This window comes from Coptis chinensis, chromosome 1 (assembly GCF_015680905.1).
Source record: "Coptis chinensis isolate HL-2020 chromosome 1, ASM1568090v1, whole genome shotgun sequence".
NCBI lineage: Eukaryota > Viridiplantae > Streptophyta > Magnoliopsida > Ranunculales > Ranunculaceae > Coptis > Coptis chinensis.
In genome coordinates, this window is record NC_141456.1 from 84,037,545 (window position 1) to 84,057,480 (window position 19,936).

The following is a 19,936-nucleotide window of genomic DNA, read 5'->3' on the forward strand; positions in this document are numbered from 1 at the left end:
TGAGAGCGCAACTCATTATAATGTTTAAGGCGTTGGCCATTTACTTGAAATTCGTTGTCATCGTTTAAATTTTTCAAAGAGATAGCCCCATAAGGGGTGACGGCAGAGACAGTGAAAGGACCAGACCATCGAGTTTTTAATTTTTCTGGAAAAATATGTAATCTCGAGTTGTACAACAAAACTTTTTGATCAATTTTGAAATCTTTTCTTCATATGTGCTTGTCATGCACTCTTTTCATGTTGGCTTTATAGGATTTCGAGAGATCATAGGCATCACTCCGAATCTCCTCAAGCTCATTTAACTGCAATTTTTGTTTCTCGCTTGCCGCATTGGTATTATAATTGAGGCTTTTGATGGCCCATAGAGCACGATGCTCAAGTTCAACTGGAAGATGACAAGGTTTACCAAAAATGAGGCGGTAAGGGGACATGCCTATAGGTGTCTTAAAAGCTGTTCGATATGCCCACAAGGCATCAAATAATCTAAGAGACCAGTCTTTTCTAGATGGATTAACTATTTTTTCTAAAATTGATTTAATCTCTCTATTAGAGACTTCTACTTGGTCACTGGTTTGAGGATGATACGGAGTTGCCACTTTGTGAGTGACTCCATATTTCTTTATTAATGCTTCAAAAATTTTATTACAAAAATATTTTCCCTCATCACTAATTATAACTTTGGGAACACCAAATCGAGAGAAAATATTTTCCTTTATGAACAAAACGACCGTTTTATGATCATTAGCATGACATGCCATTGTCTCAATCTATTTTGAAACGTATAGTAGTCAACAGCTACCAGTATATATAGGAAGCCATGACTATTTGGAAAGGGACCCATAAAGTCGATGCCCTATACATCAAAAATTTCCACAATTAAAATTGGATTTAAGGGCATCATATTGCGTTGAGTAATGCGTCCTAGCTGCTAGCAGCGGTTGCATGCTTTGCAATGCTCATGTGCATCTTTAAACAGTGTTGGCCAATAAAATCCACATTGTAGAACCTTGGCTGCAGTTTTTTTATCACTAAAATGACCATTTCAAGATTGTTCATGGAAGAAGGATAACAAGTCATTGTGTTCCCAGTCGGGAATGCAACGGCGTATCAGTTGGTCGGAACAATACTTGAAGAGGTAGGGATCATCCCAGAAATAAAATTTCACAGTGGATAAGAACTTTTTCCAGTCCGTACGAGTCCAAGATGAAGGGACCTCCTTGGTAACTAGGTTGTTTACTATATCAGCGCACCAAGGAGATGAAAAAACGGAATACAAGTGTTCATCCGGAAATGAATCACAGATTGGTTTGGCATCATTATCGACATCATTGACGAGTCGTGATAAATGGTCTGCAACCACATTCTCGCAACCTTTTTTATCTCTAATTTCTAGAGTAAACTCTTGCAAGAGAAGGATCCAGCGGATTAACCACTGTTTTGCATATTTTTTTGCTAAAAGGTAATGAAGCACCGCATGGTCCGTGTAGACTATTATGGAAGAACCAACTAGGTAAGGACGAAACTTATCCAGGGCATATCCAACTGCAAGAAATTCTTTTCAGTGGTGGTATAGTTACGTTGAGGTTCATTAAGAGTTTTACTAGCATAGTAAATGATAATTAGTTTGTTCTCTCAGCGTTGCCCTAGGACAGCTCCAATAGCATAGTCACTCACGTCACACATTAATTCAAAGGTTTAGACAAATCAGGTGATTGAATTATCGGAGTTGTAGTCAGGGTGGACTTTAAGGTCTCAAAAGCTTGTTTGCAATCGAAAGTGAAGTCAAATACGTCATCTTTAAGTAGGAGATTTGTTAAAGGTCGATTAACCTTTGAGAAATCTTGAATAAATCTCCTATAGAACCTTGCGTGTCCTAAAAATGCACGTATGTCGCGAACTGAATTTGGTATAGGAAGGGAAGCAATTTTTTCAATCTTTGCTTTATCGACTTTGATTCCATCCTTTGAAACAATATGACCTAGAACTATTCCTTTTGTAACCATAAAATAGCATTTTTCCCAATTAAGAATGAGATTTTTCTCTTCACAACGTACTAAAACCTTTTCAAGATTTGATAAATAGTTATCGAAAGAATTACCATATATTGAGAAATTATCCATAAAGATTTCCATAAAACGTTCAATCATGTCATTGAAAATGTGAAGCATACAACGTTGGAATGTACCAGGTGCATTGTAAAGGCCAAAAGACATTCGTTTATATGCAAATGTACCAAAAGGACAAGTGAAGGTTGTTTTTTCTTTATCAGCAGGATCTATGACTATTTGAAAATATCATAAATAACCATCAAGAAAACAGTAATATGCACAACCAACTAACCGTTCAAGAAAATAGTAATATTGCACGACCAACAATATCAATGCATATTCGCCACTTCACTGGAATACGAGCGGAGATGCATTCATCTTTATCATTTCACACAACTGTAATGCCAAACGTTTTTGGAACAACGTGTACGGGACTCACCCAAACACTATCTGAGATGGGGTAAATAATACCTGCATCAAGTAACCTTAAAATTTCTTCCAGTACCACATCCTTCATGGTAGGATTTAGACGATGTTGTGGTTCACGTGATGTCTTGACATTTTCTTCAAGATGTATGAGATGGGTGCACACATTAGGGTCAATGCCTTTAATGTTATCGAGAGACCATCCAATAGCATAACGGTGTTCTTGAATGACCTTAATTAAACGTGATTCCTGATCGGTAGTCAATTGTGATGATATGATAATTGAGTGAGTACCATCTGGATCTAGATGTATGTATTTTAAGTCCGAAGGAATAGGCTTTAAGTCAGGGGTGGGAAGAGTGGGTATTAGAGATTCTTGAGGAAAGTCGTCTTCTAGAGAGAAAACAGATTGATGTTCGTCTAAATCGCTTGATAGGACGGTAGTAGGATTAATTAGTGGTATTGACTCTAAAAACTCGTGTACATCCTGTGAATAAGCATCAACATCAAATTCAGAACCACCAAATGAATAGAATTGGTGCACTTCATCTTCAGGAAAAGAGTTTATGAAATATTCTTGTACAAGGGTGTCAACCAGGTTAATCTCACCATCAATGTCATTCTCTAGAATTTGTTTCATCAACTTGAACACATTAACCTCGACCGAAAGATTTCTGAAGGACATGGTCATGGACCCATCTCTACAGTTTATGAAAGCATTAGCAGTTGCTAGGAACGGACGCCCTAATATGATAGGAATGAAGTCACATGCAACTTCTGTATCCAAAATGACAAAATTGGCGGGATAAATGAAATCTTGGACTTTTACAAGGATGTTTTCCACAATGACTTTTGGATACTTAATGGAATGATCGGCTAATTGTAGAGTCACTGTGGTAGGTTTAAGCTCATGTAGACCTAGTTGTTTGAATAAGTAATAAGGAAGTAAGTTCACACTAGCTTCTAGGTCTAGTAATGCAGTAGCCGTATATTTGTCACCTAATGTGCATGGAACTATTGGTCTACTAAGGTCTTTGTATTTGACTATACCATTGTATTTAGTTATGAATGGAAACTGTTCGGTAAGGAAGGCATGTTGAGGCACATTTGTTCTTCTTTTTGTGGTGCACATGTCTTTCAAAAATTTTGAGGGCATCGAGAAATGGTAAATTGATTGTCAAATTCTTAAAAGTTTCTAGAATTTCATCAAAATTTTCATCAGGTTTATTCTTTGCCAAACGGGCAGGAAACGGTGCCTTAGGGCGGAATTTGGCATAAGGATCTACTTTCTCGTTTCCTAATTTTTTAGATGGTGATGTTGTTGAACTTGGTGTTGCCATCGTGGGTTCATTCTCTGAAACAGATTCATTGGAACCTCTGGTATCTTTTGTTTGATCATCTGGCATACAGATTTGATTGTCAACGGTTTTGCCAGATCGAAAAGTAGTGATTGCATTCACCTCACCTTGGGTTGGAACATTTGTACCAGGTGTATTGGTGAGTTCAAAGGCAGTGTTTGCTGGCTTAAGGTTCGGAACTGCTTGGCCAAGAAACACGCCTTTCTGATGAACAGTCGTCTTAAATTGTCATCTATTTGTCGTAGAATTAGTAGTTAATCGGATGTATCAAATAAAATCTCGTAATGAGGCGGAGGTAGGAAGTAGGCGCTAGTTTGTTTGTTTGTTTGTTTTTTTTAGTGTGTTTTGAAGCTAGTACGAGATTAATAAGAGACAACAACTTTACTCCTTTTTATTTCGACTTTTTATGCGTTGAAGTATGCATTACTTTCAATAATGCAAGCACCTGAAGAGCTTAACTGTGATGCAGAACTTGCATACAGTAATAAAGCTCATGAGAAATTGGATGTGTACTCTGCCTGAAATTGATTTAAAATTGTGTGGTATCCACTGTATACCAGAGCTTTGTTTTCTAGTTTTGAATTGATTTAAAAAAGGAAGTCCACTATAGATACTGAAATAATGGCACAAACTACCTCACAGATTGTTATGGTTACTTTAGACAATTAGGTTGAATGTTGGATATAGGTTTGGAGTCAGAATTCTAACTTGTACAATGTATGAGAACAAGTACAGTTCAATGATATCTGAATCTTTGTGTCTAATAGCTGACTATGTTAATGTTTTTATCTTATTATCTTGCGGAATGCTTGTTTGAGTAGACCTTCAATTAAGGTTTCATTCTTGATGACAATCAATGAATATTCCATGGATATAAGCTGCTGTCACCATCTCACCACTGTGGAAACTTGTCAAACTTACTTCAAGGTATGCAAAGCTGGAGTGGAATGTTGGAAGTCCCAACCCAAACGCCTTTGACTATAATTGTGCAGTTATGTTTCGTTCATGTTTGTTTTTCAGCACATTAAAGTTAGCATAATTGTAGTGGAGTGAATATTATTGGTTTTCTCCTCAAGTTTGGTAGTCAGAAGATTTAAGGGCTATTTGTGACGAAAAGATTTAAACTTAAATTCTACAACTTAGAATAGCTGTTTGATGGAGTGAATAGAATTCTAATTGGGATTTTACATTGCCAAATATTTGTGATGGAAGTTGACTATTGTGCATTTATGCGTAGTGTGGGGTTATGTGGAGATACGTACCTAATATCTACACTTTGCGGTCTAAAGATAAGAAATCTCGTTTCCATTTGGTGTAGACTCAAGTCCTTATTCACGTATTCATGCGTTTAGCTCGAGTAGGGATTCGAACCAACCTAAATTATAGGACAGCGTACAACTTTCTTATACTCTAAGTAGGGAAACTAGTAAGTAAGTTTCATATTGGATTACTAGCTAAGTTTAATTTTGTTGTTTAAATCCTACAGACGCTTAAAATGTGAAACACAACAAAAATGAAAAAACTAAGAATTTCATAAGATAATCAAAGAGAAAGAAGAGGTGGAGGATCATTCTACTCATGCGAGGTCTTATTAACTTCTCTTAAAATCGGATTACTACCTTCTCTAAGCTATTTTGGGTTCATTATCAAACCCGAACTGGCTTGAGCGTCGATCCCTAGCGAGATGAACTCATCTCTAAGTCCATTTCCCTAGCATAAGAAGTTGAACTGGGATTTCATCTCTGAAATCCCATCTCAACTCCTGGACTCATACAACATAATCATGTTAACTATTAAAATAAGATATTAGAGAAGACTCGTGCACGCGGCTAGCCCAAGCATAAAAAGGGAGGCGCACGCGAATCCTTCTTAATATCCAGGTCTCAAGTTTGGCCGGACACTACCAGTTTGGGGTAGTGTGTTATATGTTCCCTTAAGTCCAGGTAGTGAATCCTATTTCTAAGAAATTTCTACAAATCCTCACATGAGCATCATTAACCCTCCACCTTGGAGGGTTTTAGCTCATGATCCTAGGATTGTTTTAAAACTACAAGAAAGGTATGTAAAAGAGAGATGACAAAGAAGTAAACAAGATGTAACAACCTGTTTTACCTAATGAAGAAAGTAGTTTATTCAAGAACTAGAAGTTGGTTTTCACCATTAACATGTTACAAGCTTTTTACTAAAAACCAAAAACTATAAACTAAACAAGGAATGGCATAAGGAAAAGTAAAACAAGGAAGTAAATGGAGTGAATGTTTTGTTTTGTTTTCTTCCTCTCATATTAGAGCATTCTCCTTCTATCCCACGTGAAACACACACACACACATTTATTTCTCCCTTATCCACAAAATCAAAACAAAGTGACACCTTGCTTTGTTTTACTATTAGCACCTAATCTCATCTAACCTCATTAATTACATGCAAGGTGTCACTTTTGCACAAATTATTTACACCTTTGTCTTGACTTGCATGATGACTTGTCAACTCTTACGGGTTCGCATAGTGGGTCCATGTGCAGTGTCCAGTGGCGGTCTGGTCTTTTGGCATTTTTTAACTTCCTGCATATGTGTAGAGTTCGTTGCACTGATCGTCTAAGCAGCTTACTTGTCGCATTCGGAGTTCGGGCTCAAGAGATATGAGCTTCGGCAGTTTGATGCTTATGTGCACGTAATCTCGTTTCTGACTAGATTATGTACTGTTTGATCTTTGGGCTTTAGTCCGGATTTGTTGGGCTTCACATGGGCTTGATCAGAAAGCTTATGTATACTCTCTATTCCATGTTGTTTTTTAAAAGATTAAGGGTTTAGGCAGACCCTAACCTGCATTAATTAACAACTCTTGCATACATAGTTCCCACTACATCCTTTTCCACTAGTACAGATAATTCCCTGGACAAAGATGGCAAACGATAAACATAATCACACTCCCCTCTCGCAACTAACTTTGCTATAAAGTCGGCCACCTGGTTACATTCTCTGTAAATATGCCTATACTGAAGAACTTTGAAACTATTCCCAAGCCCTTTAATAGCAGCTACTAAATTAAAACAATACCATGGGATCTCCTCCTGTCCTAGAAGAACTTGAACAGCTCTCTTGGAGTCAGATTCGATAATCACTTTATTGAAGTCCATCAGTATTGCCGCTTTAAGGCCCATCTCAATGCTTTTCATCTCTTGATACAAAACTGATTTAATCCCCCCTCGACCTTGAAAGATGGCAGCAACATGACCTTCCTTATCTCGTATACACCCTCCAAAGCTAGCATCAGTAGCTGTCATGGACCCATCAGAATTGATCTTCATGATTCCCTCCATAGGTTTTGTCCATCTGCACATTATCTGCGTCCTCTGCTTGAATCTGACTGAAACTCCTAGGTGAGAAAGCATGTCATTTATTCCTGGACTATCTACTTCCTCCTTCAAGATTCGCTGGAAGTAAACTTGCATCTTCCTCAAAATGTCCTGGCAGACGACTTGAGCTGTGTGAGTCACTTTCTTGAATTTCCGACTGTTTCTTTCATTCCAAATCCCATAAATAGCCGCACATGTCATCACCCTAATAATCTCTATCTCTATAGAGTTTTTCCTTGTTATCCTCATAATGAAATTCCATTCCATAGTTGATTCTTTCACCATCTCCTTAAGCCCCATTGCTGCCTTTATTCTCGACCACACCTCTTTTGTGTAATCGCAATTGAAGAACAAGTGCTTCGAATTCTCACCTTGAGCATTGCAGAAAACACACTTTGAGGAATTGAGAATTTTTCTGTGTCTCAGCCTATCCTAAGTCCCTAGACATCCTACAAACAGTTGCCAAGCTATGAATGAGTGTTTGGGAATGGCAAGCTTTCCCCAAACTAGTTTGCTCCACTCCACTTTCTCTTTCATATTTTTCAATACTATGTATGCTAACTTTGTGGAATACCTGCCAGTTGTGGAAGTCGTCCAAACCACTTTATCCTCCCCCAAATGAGTATTTATCTCGCATTGCAAAATCTGCTCCTTTATATCACCCTCTGGTAGACTGTGCATTATCTCATTCCATTTGCCACCATGAATAAGCCTACTAACTGGTGCATCTTTCGGGACTTGTAACCATGCCAGAGCTTCATAGTTTTTAAGAAGAAGACCTGATGGAAGCCATGGATCATGCCATATATTGGGTTCCCTTCCATTTGCAATAAGATGCTTTGTGAACTTGAGTGCTTTCTCTCTATAGTGTAGGACGTTTCTCCACACCCAAGAGCAGTCAGTCGGTATGTTCATAGTCCAGAAGAATCATCCTTTTAAATGATAAGCTCTCACCCACTTTGTCCACAAACTCTCCTCTTTACTGGCAACCTTGAAAATAAGGCCACAATAAGCTGCAATGTTCCACACTTTAGTATCTATGATATTCAGCCCCCATTGGTCTTTACTGTATCTCATTATAGCATGACTTGCTTTGTGCATCTTTGCTTTCATCTCCGGACCAGCCCATAAGAACCTGTTACATATCTTTGAAAATTTCTTCAACACTCCTTCTGGCAAGATGAAAGTTTTTGCCCAGTATGTATGGAATGAGGACAAAACTGACTGGATAAGTAGCAGTCTTCTTGCATAAGATAAACATCTATTTTTCCAGTTAGAAATTCAACCTGTAATCCTTTCGACTAAAGGAAGGCAATCCATAACTCCTATTCTTTTGATGTCAGGGGAAGACCCAAGTAAGAAACTGGAGGAGAAATCAAGCTAATACCAAGTATATCAGGTAACTTAACACTTCCTGCAGGGCCCATACTTCCTAGTGAGGAGAGTAAACTTCATGTGATTGAGCTTTAGTCCCATGATAGAAGATAAGCAGTTCAATGCACCTTTAATGGCTGTAATTGAAGAATCATCCCCATTACAGAATAGCAGAAGGTCATCCGCAAAACATAAGTGGGTAAGTTTACTCTCTTGCACTTAGAATGGTATTTGAATTCTTTATTTGTTGCACTTTGCTTGAGAATACCCCCTAAAATCTCCATGACCAACACAAAAAGAAATGGTGATAATGGATCACCTTGCCTGAGCTCCATTTTGCCTGGGAAATATCCTTGAGGAGTGCCATTGATGAGGACTGAAAAAGATGGAGTGGATATGCACATGTTTATCCAGTTGATGAAACCTTCTGGAAATCTGAGCCTCCTAAGAACTTTGAGCAAAGTGTCCCAACCTACTGTGTCATATGATTTATGAATATCAATCTTGATAGAACATCTTTGTGCTCCATGTTTCCTGTTGTAGCCCCTAAGGAGTTCATGGGCCACTAACAAGTTATCTTGAATCTCTTTTCCTGGAATGAAGGAAGATTGGTTCATTTCAACCATTTGGGAGATACATGGCTTCAACCTGTTGCTCAAAATCTTGGAAATGCACTTATATATGATATTACAGCAAGATATAGGCCTAAATTCATCTATTACAGAGGGGTTAGTCTTTTTTGGCACAAGGCAAATGAAAGTAGAATTTACCCCTCTATGATGTAATTACTATTAAAACATATTTAATAGCACTGATAAAATCACCTTGTATAATATCCCATGCAGATTTGAAGAAGCAAGCATTATATCCATCAGGTCCCGGAGCCTTGTTATCATCCATGCTAAATATAGCTTCTTTTATCTCCTCCTCTGTAATCTCCTCTACCAGTTTTTCCGCTATGACAATATCTAGCTCTTCCTTAAAAGGGATATTTTCTAAGACTTCCTCTGAACACTCCCCATCATAAACTACCCCTAAGAGCTCTGTGTAATATCTGATGAAAGTTTGAGAAACTTGTTCTTGTCCTTCGTGCCTCATACCTTGCTGGTCTTGTATGGCCCATATGCCATTTCTATTCCTTTTCTCTTTCATAGCCTGGTGAAAAAAAGAATTTCCTTTATCTCCATATACCATCCAATCACTCTCAGTCCTCTGTCTGAAATCTGCCTCCTCCATTTCCATATAAGTGCACAGATTTATCCTTGCTTCTTTTTCTTGATGACATAAGTAAGGGTCAAGGAGGTTACTTCGAAGTCTCTTCTGAATCTGATTAAGTTCCTCCCTAGCTACTTCAGTTCGAACATACAAGTCAGATAAGTATTTTCTTGCCCAGTGTTTCATTCTTGGCTTTAAAATCTTGAGTTTTTGACATAGAACATACATTGGAGAACCATATAATTGGATCTCCCAACTTCCTTGTATTATAGCTTTAAAGTCCTTGTGAATCACCCAGTAATTACAAAACCTGAAGGAAAAGGATCTTTTCTCACTTTCAAAAAATTGGAGAATAGGAGAGTGGTCGGATATGCTAGGAGTAAGGAATTCAGCCATAGAATTAGGAAACTATATTAACCAATCATGATTCACTAAAGCCTTGTCAATCTTCGACCATTATCTAGAAGCAACTGCACCATAATTCGTCCAAGTAAAGAAGCTCCCTATAGATTTCAAATCCATTAGACCAGCAGCATTGGGACAATCTGAGAAGGGACCCGTTTCCTTTGGGCTGACTATTCCTCCAATTCTCTCATGTGAGTAACGAACATTATTAAAATCCCCTTGAACACACCAGACACTTGTAATCGAGTTCTGAAGTTGAGCTAACTCCCTCCACAATCCTAGCCTCTCACTGCTCTGATTACTCGCATAAACCAGGGTAAGAAAAAAAATACATGACCTCTGAAGAATAGAAACATGTAGGTGGATGAATTGAGCAGTTTCATGTAACTTTGTAACTGCAATTTCTCTATCATCCCAAAGTAACCAAATCCTACCATATATATGGCTGCTGTAATTACTCAGAAACCAGAGCTTATTTTGGATTCTAAATTTATTCACTTCCTTCGCTTTCTTTGGGTCGTTTAGACCTCTTATATTCTACACACATAACCCATTCATTTCGATTGCTTGTGAGAGGATTTCCTTCCCTGGCTTTTTTGCCCCCCTTTACCCTTTGTAGTCTATGTCACAGGAGGTGACCTTTTAGATGCAGCATCTTCCACTTCAGTATTCTCAGTAGCCCTCTTTTGGGCTCTAGTTCTAGCTTTACTAATAATCTCTCTTTCCTTTCCAGGTTCACTTACTGGTTCATGATCTGTGAAGTATTCCTTTGGATCTCCCTCAGAGATGTCATCCTCTAGTTCCTCATCTGATTTAGCCAATACATTGAACGACAACCTTTGGTTGCTATACATTAACCTCTTATTACCTGAGGATTCTCCTGTTTTCTTTCTCCCTTGTTCTGCTTCATTTTCCATCCCTATACCTTGGACTGAGCTATTTACTACTGTCCATTCTGTACCCACATTCTCGGCATTCACCAGTCTTGCATTTTCTGTACTTCCAATACCATCAAGATTCTCCCTTGCAGCATTGTTATTCCATACCACTATAGCCTGATTATTCTCTGTATCTCAACCTTATTCCTGCGAAACCACCTGTCCCTCTTCAACCTCCAGATCTACTGGTGTGTCCTCCTATGGACTTGGTATTTCCCTAGCCATAGAACCTTCATTCAAGCCTCTATCCATGCCTTGCAATGTCCTCTTTCTTACCCACACTTGAGTGGGTTTCTCCGGACATTTGTTCTCCTTGTGACCATATCTTTTACATCGAGCACATGAAATTGGAACCCACGGATATTCCAGTTTTATAGATACCTCTTTTCCCAGGATTTTAACTTTTACTTCAGTTCTAAAGTCAAAATCTATGGGAACGATCACACAGACCTTTGCATAGTTAAGCCTTTGTTTCCGTTTAGTTTGCTCATCCATTCTCTTTGGCTCACCCACCAGGCTTGCCACAAACCCCAGTCCATCATCTGTCCACAACTCTTTTGGCAGATCCATTAGTTTTACCCAAATAGGAAGGGATTTGATTTCATTCTTCTGAGCTTCAACTTCTTGGGTCCACTGTGCTATAACAAACAGCTTACCTGCGAGAAATATTGGCTCTGCATCTAGAACCTTTCTCCTATCTTCTTCCACGTTGAACTTGAAGTAATATAGTTCTTTATCAGTGGAAATAGTGAAATCCCCTTTAAGCTTCCAAATCTTGCTCAGTGTGTTCTTTACAAAAAGAAATGGCAGCCTTTTTTCAATGAAGGACCACCACATATTCACTCCAAAAGTCAACACCTTGATGTACTATGTTGTTTGGAATTTCATCAACTCCCTCCACCAGTTCATAGGAAAATCTACGCAACAGCATTTCGAGGTTAGATGAAGAGCTCGCTTCATTTTGGAAAAGAGAACCCCAAGAAGAGTTGTGACGTTTGTGAGACCCAAGAGAGAAAGGAAAGAAAAAGGACCACTGGATCGTAAAAAAGAAAAAGCTTAAGTTACTCCCGATTGCCTAAGGAGAGCCCCCATTACTCCCGATCGCCTAAGGATTGCTAAATGTTCCGTGCTTAAATGTTGGCTTTATCATTATTTTTACGTTAGTTGCCCCAACCTGCAAAAGCACGAAAATGTGATTATTTTATAATTATTAAGCACAAAATTAACCGAAATGTTACGTCTCTACGGGGTTTTATAATACAGTTTTGGGTGCTTATCAGTACCAATGCAAGCAATAATGTGCTGTGACATTTTCTTTCGCAAATATAGATTGGAGACAATCCGAGTAATATTGGATAGCTCCATTGGTACTGTCAAATTCAGAAGCTACTTGACATATCATTCTCTAATTACAGAGGTTTGATCATCTTTCACTTAACGGAATAATTGCTGCAAGTTTTGTATAGAATGACACTGACTATGTCTTAAAAAATTTGTAGTTCTAGTCACACCAGCCTATTCTCAACTGAAGTGACAATTTTATTCTACCATTCTCAGGAGAATACTAGATTTATTATCAGTAGATTTTGCTTACATCCCTTGGGAACAACTGCTTAACGCAATGTTTGCATGGGATCTTTGTGTTGTCTATTATCCACTGTATTTGAGATGCAAAACAAAATCCTCAAGGCATTCGCTTGAAACCATGTTTGAAGAAACATATACTCCAGTACTTGTTTTAAAAGAACACTGGAATTCTGGAAATTACTTCTACTGTTGATTTTGGCTTTGGTTACTGGTTCTCAGAGTTGTTACTGTTTGAGAGAGTGATATGTATAAGCAAATTAACTTGGATATCCCACTGATCATGTATCTGAAAAAGTCTAAGACGTCATTTAGCGTTATATCCAATTGAACGTATGCCAAAGATGGAATCTTATCACTGATTTGTTTAAATCAGTAAATAGAATACGTAATGCTCATACAACTTGCACATTATACGATCAATTCGACTCAGTGATTTTCGTAAAATTATCAAAGTTTTGAAGGTTATTTATTTTATTTTTTTTTAAAGTGGATAAATGAACACTCATGGGGAGCTTGAACGAAGCTATAACAATTTTTATAATTGACTCAAACATAAACATTAAAATGTTAACCTGCTTTATGGCGTTAATTGTATATCTTTTGGTATCACAGACCAAATTTCTTGGCTTGAATGTATACAGTCTATTACTGCAAACACAGATTCCATGATATGAGTGCATAGAGTTTGGTATCGCAAACGCAAACTCCATGACTTTGAATGCATAGAGTTTGGTATCGCAAACGCAAACTCCATAACTTTGAATGCACAGAGTTCGGTATTATAAACGCAAACTCCATGACTTTGAATGCACAGAGTTTGGTATCGCAAACGCAAACTCTGATAATAAAAAGAATATTAATAATGTATACCCCGAAGTGTAAGCGATTATCGAAATAAATGCTAACAAATGAACTTTTATTAAGCATTGATATGTTGAACAAACATGAAAAGATGTACGATGACATTTTCCAATGAACCATGAAAACTAAAAACGAAACAATTAATTTATTGATATGGTAAGTACCAAACAGAACCTAACGATAAAAATGCCTAAGATGGAGTGCATTCCATGGTTTTGGGAAAGGTGTTCCCGAAATGGTGCGAAGGAAATATGATCCTTTTGAGGCAGGATGATCAACCACAAACGGTCCTTCCCAATTTTCACATAGTTTCCCCATGTCGATGATTTTAGGTTTTCTACATAACACCCAATCTCCTTCTTGGAAAACTTTTAAGCAAAGTTTCTTGTCATACTATCTTTTCATTGAAGCATGGTAGTGGAGTAGACGAGCTATACTTTCTTTGCGAATTTCATCTAAATTGGCTTTAGAGTGAGCCACCATTTCGTCATTACAACCAGCTTTTATTGCAGCGGTGCAAGTCGTCTCAGCAAATATTTTAGTAGGTAAGACTGCGTCCGCACCATAAGCCAAGTTAAATGGGGACAAACTGGTTGAGCGTTTTAGAGTGGTTTTGTATGCCCAAACACGGCTGGTACTTTTCTTGCCCATTTCCCCTTAGCTTGTTCTAGATGACATTTAAGGATAGCTAGGATAGACTTGTTTGTTGCTTCAGCTTGTCCGTTAGCTTGAGGATGATATGGAGCAGAAAAATTATGTTGGATATGGAGACTGGCGCAAAAATTGTGTATTTCGATTGCATCAAATTGCTTGCCATTATGAGATATTAACTCGGTAGGGATGCCAAAATGACAAACTATATCTTTCCACAAAAAGCGTTTGACATCAGAAGCTTGAATATGCACGAAGGGTTGTACTTCCGCCCATTTAGTAAAGTAATATGTAGCAACCAACAAGAAACGCACATTCCCTGGAGCTCTAGGGGAAGGGTCGATGATGTCTAAACCCCACTTTACAAATGGCCATGGAGAAAAAATTGGATGTAATTCTGTGGCAGATAGAATGCCTATGCTGTAGTGCTTCTGATAAGGAACGCATGTCTGAGAAATATGTTTGGCATCTAGCTGCATACGAGGCCACCAATATCCCTGTGTCATTGCTTTATGAGCTAAATTTTGACCAGCGGCGTGATTGCCACAAATGCCTGCATGAATTTCTTGCAACACAAGTAGACCTTCTGTTTTGGTGAGGCATCTAAGCATGGGAGACAAGGGATGTCCTTTTCTATACAATTGTAGAACACCATTGGACGAAGATACTATTACAAATTTCCAAGCGTCTCGCTTGACCGTTTCAGCGAGTTTGGGGTTTGAAGGGATGATGCCGTTGCTCAGAAAGGTAATTAATGGGGTTCACCAGTTTTTAGTTGGTGCTTCTAACATAGGTAGATTAAAGACGTGTGGCTCCTCTGTTGATTTGTCGACATTTTGGTCACCCTGAACAATTTCTATGTCATTTTCTTCAGTACACATTCCTCCATCTGGTAGGGAGTCAATATTGAATTTGTTAGGCAACAAAACATCATTATTGTCATACTTTCTTTTTCTGGTGTTCACAACATGAATACTTGAAGGTGATGGCTCTGAAGAAGCAGTGAAAAAACAGCATGCGTTAATGTATATGTTAGTGAGCTGCTCAACTGACAAGTCAATACTTGGGTCTTGCTAGAAGTCAATGCTGACGTTTCTTGGGCCATCAATAGCGACTGCTGCAGAAAGGTATGCTAAGGCGTCTGCATGTCTTATGTCGTTTTGAGGTCTTTCAATGATTGAAATGACATCAAATTGACGAGCAAGCCTATGGATTAAGTCTAGATATGCTGCCATCTTATCATCCCGTACTTCAAAAGAGCCTTAAAATTGACTTGCCACTAATCGAGAGTCTGTAAAAACCTGAAGCTTTCGAACTTTAAATTCTAAAGCGGTACGCATGGCATAAAGGACTGCTTCATATTCTGCTGCATTGTTAAATGCTTTGAAACTGAAACAAATTGAGCACTTAATTACTAAATCACCAGGCTTAATAAAAACATACCCGAGCCTTGATCCAAACTTGTTATGTGACCAGTCTGTGTAGACTATCCAGACGTCTGAAGAAGGGGGTAATAGATGTTGATCGGACATCGCCGCCCCTAATTGTTGCCTCATCAACAGATGGGCTTTCGTCTTGATTATTTTTTGGGACCATATCATCGATTGGAAAATCTGAAATTAAAGATGCAAGAACATGACCTTTTTTGGAAGTGCGCGGTTTGAAAGTAATGCTATATGCACTCAAATAACTTTCCCATTCTGCCAATCTACTCGATTCTTGTGCATTATGGAGCACTTTGTGAAGAGGGTACTCAGTGTATACCTTGACCAATCGTCCTTGAAAGTACGGCTTAAGGCGTCTTGCAGAGTGAACCAAAGCGAGAGAAATTTTCTCAATTATTGAATATCTAGTTTCCGCCCCCGTTAGAGTTTTGCTAATGAAAAAAATTGGACGGCCATCTTCGCCGTCAACAAACAAAACGGCACTTACCGCCGTGTTTGTGGCAGCCAAGTAAATTCCTACAGGTTCCCCTGTAGCTGGACTAGCCAGAATGGGAGGTGAAACCAGATATTTTTTTAATTGATTGAAAGGCATTTTCACATTCATCATTCCATACTGCTGAGTCTTTTAAAGTCTGAAAGAAAGGACGACATTTATCAAAATATTTAGAGATTAAACGATTTATTGCTGCCAGGCGCCCCGTGAGTTGTTGTATCTCCTTCTTTTTCTTTGGTGATGGCATATCGAGGATTGCTCTAATTTGTTCAGGGTTTGCTTCAATTCCTCTACGAGTCATCAAGTAACCCAAGAACTTCCCTGAGATCAAGCCAAAAGAGCATTTTGAAGGATTGAGCAGCATATTAAACTTTTCCACTCTTATGAATACTTCTTGTAAATCTACCAAATGATCACTACTGATTTTGGATTTAACAACCATGTCGTTAATGTATGCTTCCATAATCTTGCCTAGCATGTCTCCAAATATAGTATTGATCATTTGCTGGTAAGTGGCACTAGCATTCTTCAACCCGAAAGGCATCACTTGATAGCAAAAAATACCTTGATCAGTTATGAATGATGTTAATTCTTGGTCTTCACCAGATAACGGGATCTGATAGTATCCTGAAGAAGCGTCCATAAATGATAGGCGTGGAAATCTGGATGTAGCATCAACAAGTTCAGATATCCGAGGAAGAGGGAATGGATGTATAGGGCATGCTTTGTTAAGATTGGTGAAGTCGATGCATACTCTCATCTTGCCATTCTTCTTCAGCACTGCTACCACGTTGGACAACCATCTAGGGCATGAAACTGGGCGAATAAAATTGACAGAGAGTAAACAATCAATCTCTTTTTAACCTTTAGCTTTCTATCAAGAACCATACGTCTGGGTTTTTGTCATACAAGCTTAACACTTGTATCAATGTCAAGCTTGTGACAGGCAACATTTGGGTGTATACCTGGCATTTGCTCCAGAGACCAAGCAAAAATGCTCTTGTTCTTTCTGAGTAGAGTAACCATTTCCCTTTGTTCATTTTCTGATAGCTCAGCTGATATGAAGGTTGTTTCTCTACTAGACTCTCCAATTTGAACTTCTAAGAGGCGTTCTATAGTCGGTGGTCCTTCACTTGATGATAAGGTGGAACAGATTATTTGTGGTGCGGATTGTGCTTGAATGACTTCTTGTGAATTGCTTAAAATTGTGTTTCCATGCATATCAGATTGTCAGTAATCATCTAATATTTTTTCGTGACAATGGCTAGAAGCCATCTGATCTCTTCGTATTTTGCAAATTTTGTCTAGAGATGGAAATTTCACTGCTTGGTGGAGGGTAGAGACAACAGCACCCATACAGTGGAGCCAATCCCTACCTAAAATTGCATTGTAGGAAGATTTGCATTTCATTAAAAGAAAATCAATGTTGACCGCCTTATCCATGAGTTTGACTGGTAAAGAAACTCTTCCGGCCGGAGTTGTTGATGTTCCATCAAAACCGATTATTGGGTTGTTATCTGTGACAATCAAATTTTCTGAAAGTTTCATGTCATTGTAACAACCTGCAAAAATTACACTAGTAGAACTTCTAGTGTCTATCATGACACGCTGCACTCGCCATAGACCAATGTAAGCTGTGATAATGACGGCATCATAATGAGGGTGATGGATGCCAATGAGGTCTCTGTCAGTAAAACACAGTGGGTTAGGTTCGATGGTTTCTATGCAAGTTCCTTCAATAAAATCGAAACTATTTATGTGATATAACTCACGTAAAAATCCCAACTTTTCTCTTTGCTCACATTTTTGTTTTGTGCGTGACATGTCATTGATTTTGGTGTGACCAGCTTTGATGACGTTATAACCTAAGATTGACAAATTCTGTTGAGCACTTTTGGTGCTTAAGAATTCCTCTAGTTGTCCCTTCTCTACTAGCTTTTGTATCTTTCCTCGTAACGATCTGCATTGTTCAGTTTCGTGACCAAAGTTATTGTGGAAAAGACACCATAGATTTTTATCACGCCTAGACTTTGTATCTTCGGGTAAAGGCATTGGAGGGAAAATCAGATTGCGACTTTTAATCTTGTCATAGATCGAGGCATATTTGGTATTTAGTGGAGTAAGCTTCATTTCTTCACGAAAATTGTTGGTCTTTTTAAGATCCTGCTTCGGTTGTTGAGTTTCCATTGTGCTTTGTTTTTGCTTGCTTTTGGTATCTGTAGATTTCTTACCTCTAAAATCTTTGTCCCTTGAAGTTCGTGTTGCCGCATCTATTTCAACATTGATGAACTGTAGCGTTCGTGTGAACAAGTCAGATTTCGTCTGGGGAGGATCTCTTACATTGTCAAAAACACTACAACATGGTGCTCTACCAGCCACCGATTTGCATCCAATTTTTTCTCCATGGTCATTTGCAATGGAGTTTGGACATTATTGGCCCCTTCCCTATCCCGTTCCCTCTTCCTTCTTAGCCCCTTCCCTATCCCATTCCACTCTCATCCACGCCTTACCAAACCCCAAAGAAAGTAAAACACGCATCCATGTTTCGTTCAAATGACATAGCATCTATAACTTGGCGGCTTTGCACGAATTTATGGAACTTGTGTATCACAACCAGATTACCGATTGTGGATAGATATTGTACCATCGGCATAACTGTGGTGTAGAGAACAACAACTTTTTGTTTGTTCCCCAGGAGACGTCAATCGCCCTAATAGATTTGTTGAAATATTTCTTGGCCTGGATTGATTGGTCGAATCTCAGGGACAACATTAGTGGTTCGGAATTTTTCGTTATCGTCTTGCAAACGGTGGAATACACTGTGGTTTTCTCCAGATATTAGGATTCTTGATGGAGTGGATGAAGCAGTATTGTTGTTGTCTGTTTGTACTTGCTTCTCTTCGTTTATTTGCTTTTGCAAGTCCGCGTTATGCTCATTTTCCTTTCTGAGCTTGTGATGCGCCTTCAGGATCAGGTCTTCATCACTTGTCTCCATATTTTCTGGATCTACACCTGCATCTACGTCTGGCGAATTTTTACCATTATGAGGAGAAGATACTAGAGCCTGGGACCTTGGAAATTTAGATCTGGGTTGTCATGGTACTTGTAGTAGCAAATGTGGAGCCAGTTGATTTGATGCAACTTGATCGACACGAACTTCAACATTTTGTTGATTGTTTCCTTCGGATGGTTGTGCTCTTGCCTGCTTGTTCACTAGAGATATTGTTATATTGTCATTGACAAAGATGGAGAGAGATACGTGGAAGAGGGAACGTTAATAAGAACCGCAGATGGCGCTAATTATGTTTGGGTATGAATTCACCCAGACACACTATTAAATTTGCAAAGGAAGATGTTGTATAAAGAATGAGACTGTGCCTTTAATGGTTGTCTGCGTATCCAGAATATGTTTCCAAAATCAAGTCTCCAAAACGTAGTTCTTTGTTAAGTGAAGAGTTCTATTTATAGAAATAGAAAATAAGAGTTCTGAGAGCACAAGGACTCTCACTAGATAGGACTGGTTAACTGAACATGTGACCGGCTTAGGTGATTGACTGGACCTGTGGGCCGTTCAGATGTCTAACTTAACATGTGAGCCGTCTAAGTGGCTAACTAGAATTGTGAGCCATCCAAGTGGCTAACTGGAACTGTGAGCTGTCCAGGTGGCTAAGTGGACTGTGAGCCATCCAAGTGTCTAACTGGAACTGTGAGCCGTTCAGGTAACAAAGAATCAGTCTTTTAGACTTAATGTAAATACCCCAATGGAATCCATTAGTAAGG

At 38.7% G+C, this 19,936-nt stretch overlaps 2 protein-coding genes across 2 annotated transcripts; both read right to left on the reverse strand.

Moving 5' to 3' along the window:
• Positions 1 to 6,659: 6,659 nt before the first annotated feature.
• LOC147525525 (uncharacterized) lies at positions 6,660 to 7,487 on the reverse strand. The gene has a single exon (XM_086579624.1). It carries the CDS (start codon positions 7,485 to 7,487, stop codon positions 6,660 to 6,662), a length of 828 nt encoding a protein of 275 aa, XP_086435750.1.
• Positions 7,488 to 17,386: 9,899 nt separating this feature from the next.
• LOC147525526 (uncharacterized) lies at positions 17,387 to 18,343 on the reverse strand. The gene has a single exon (XM_086579642.1). It carries the CDS (start codon positions 18,341 to 18,343, stop codon positions 17,387 to 17,389), a length of 957 nt encoding a protein of 318 aa, XP_086435768.1.
• Positions 18,344 to 19,936: the final 1,593 nt, after the last annotated feature.

Coding starts and splice junctions, on each gene's coding strand:
- LOC147525526 (XM_086579642.1), bottom strand. CDS start 18,343: ATGGAAACTCAACAACCGAAGCAGGATCTTAAAAAGACCAACAATTTT.
- LOC147525525 (XM_086579624.1), bottom strand. CDS start 7,487: ATGGGGCTTAAGGAGATGGTGAAAGAATCAACTATGGAATGGAATTTC.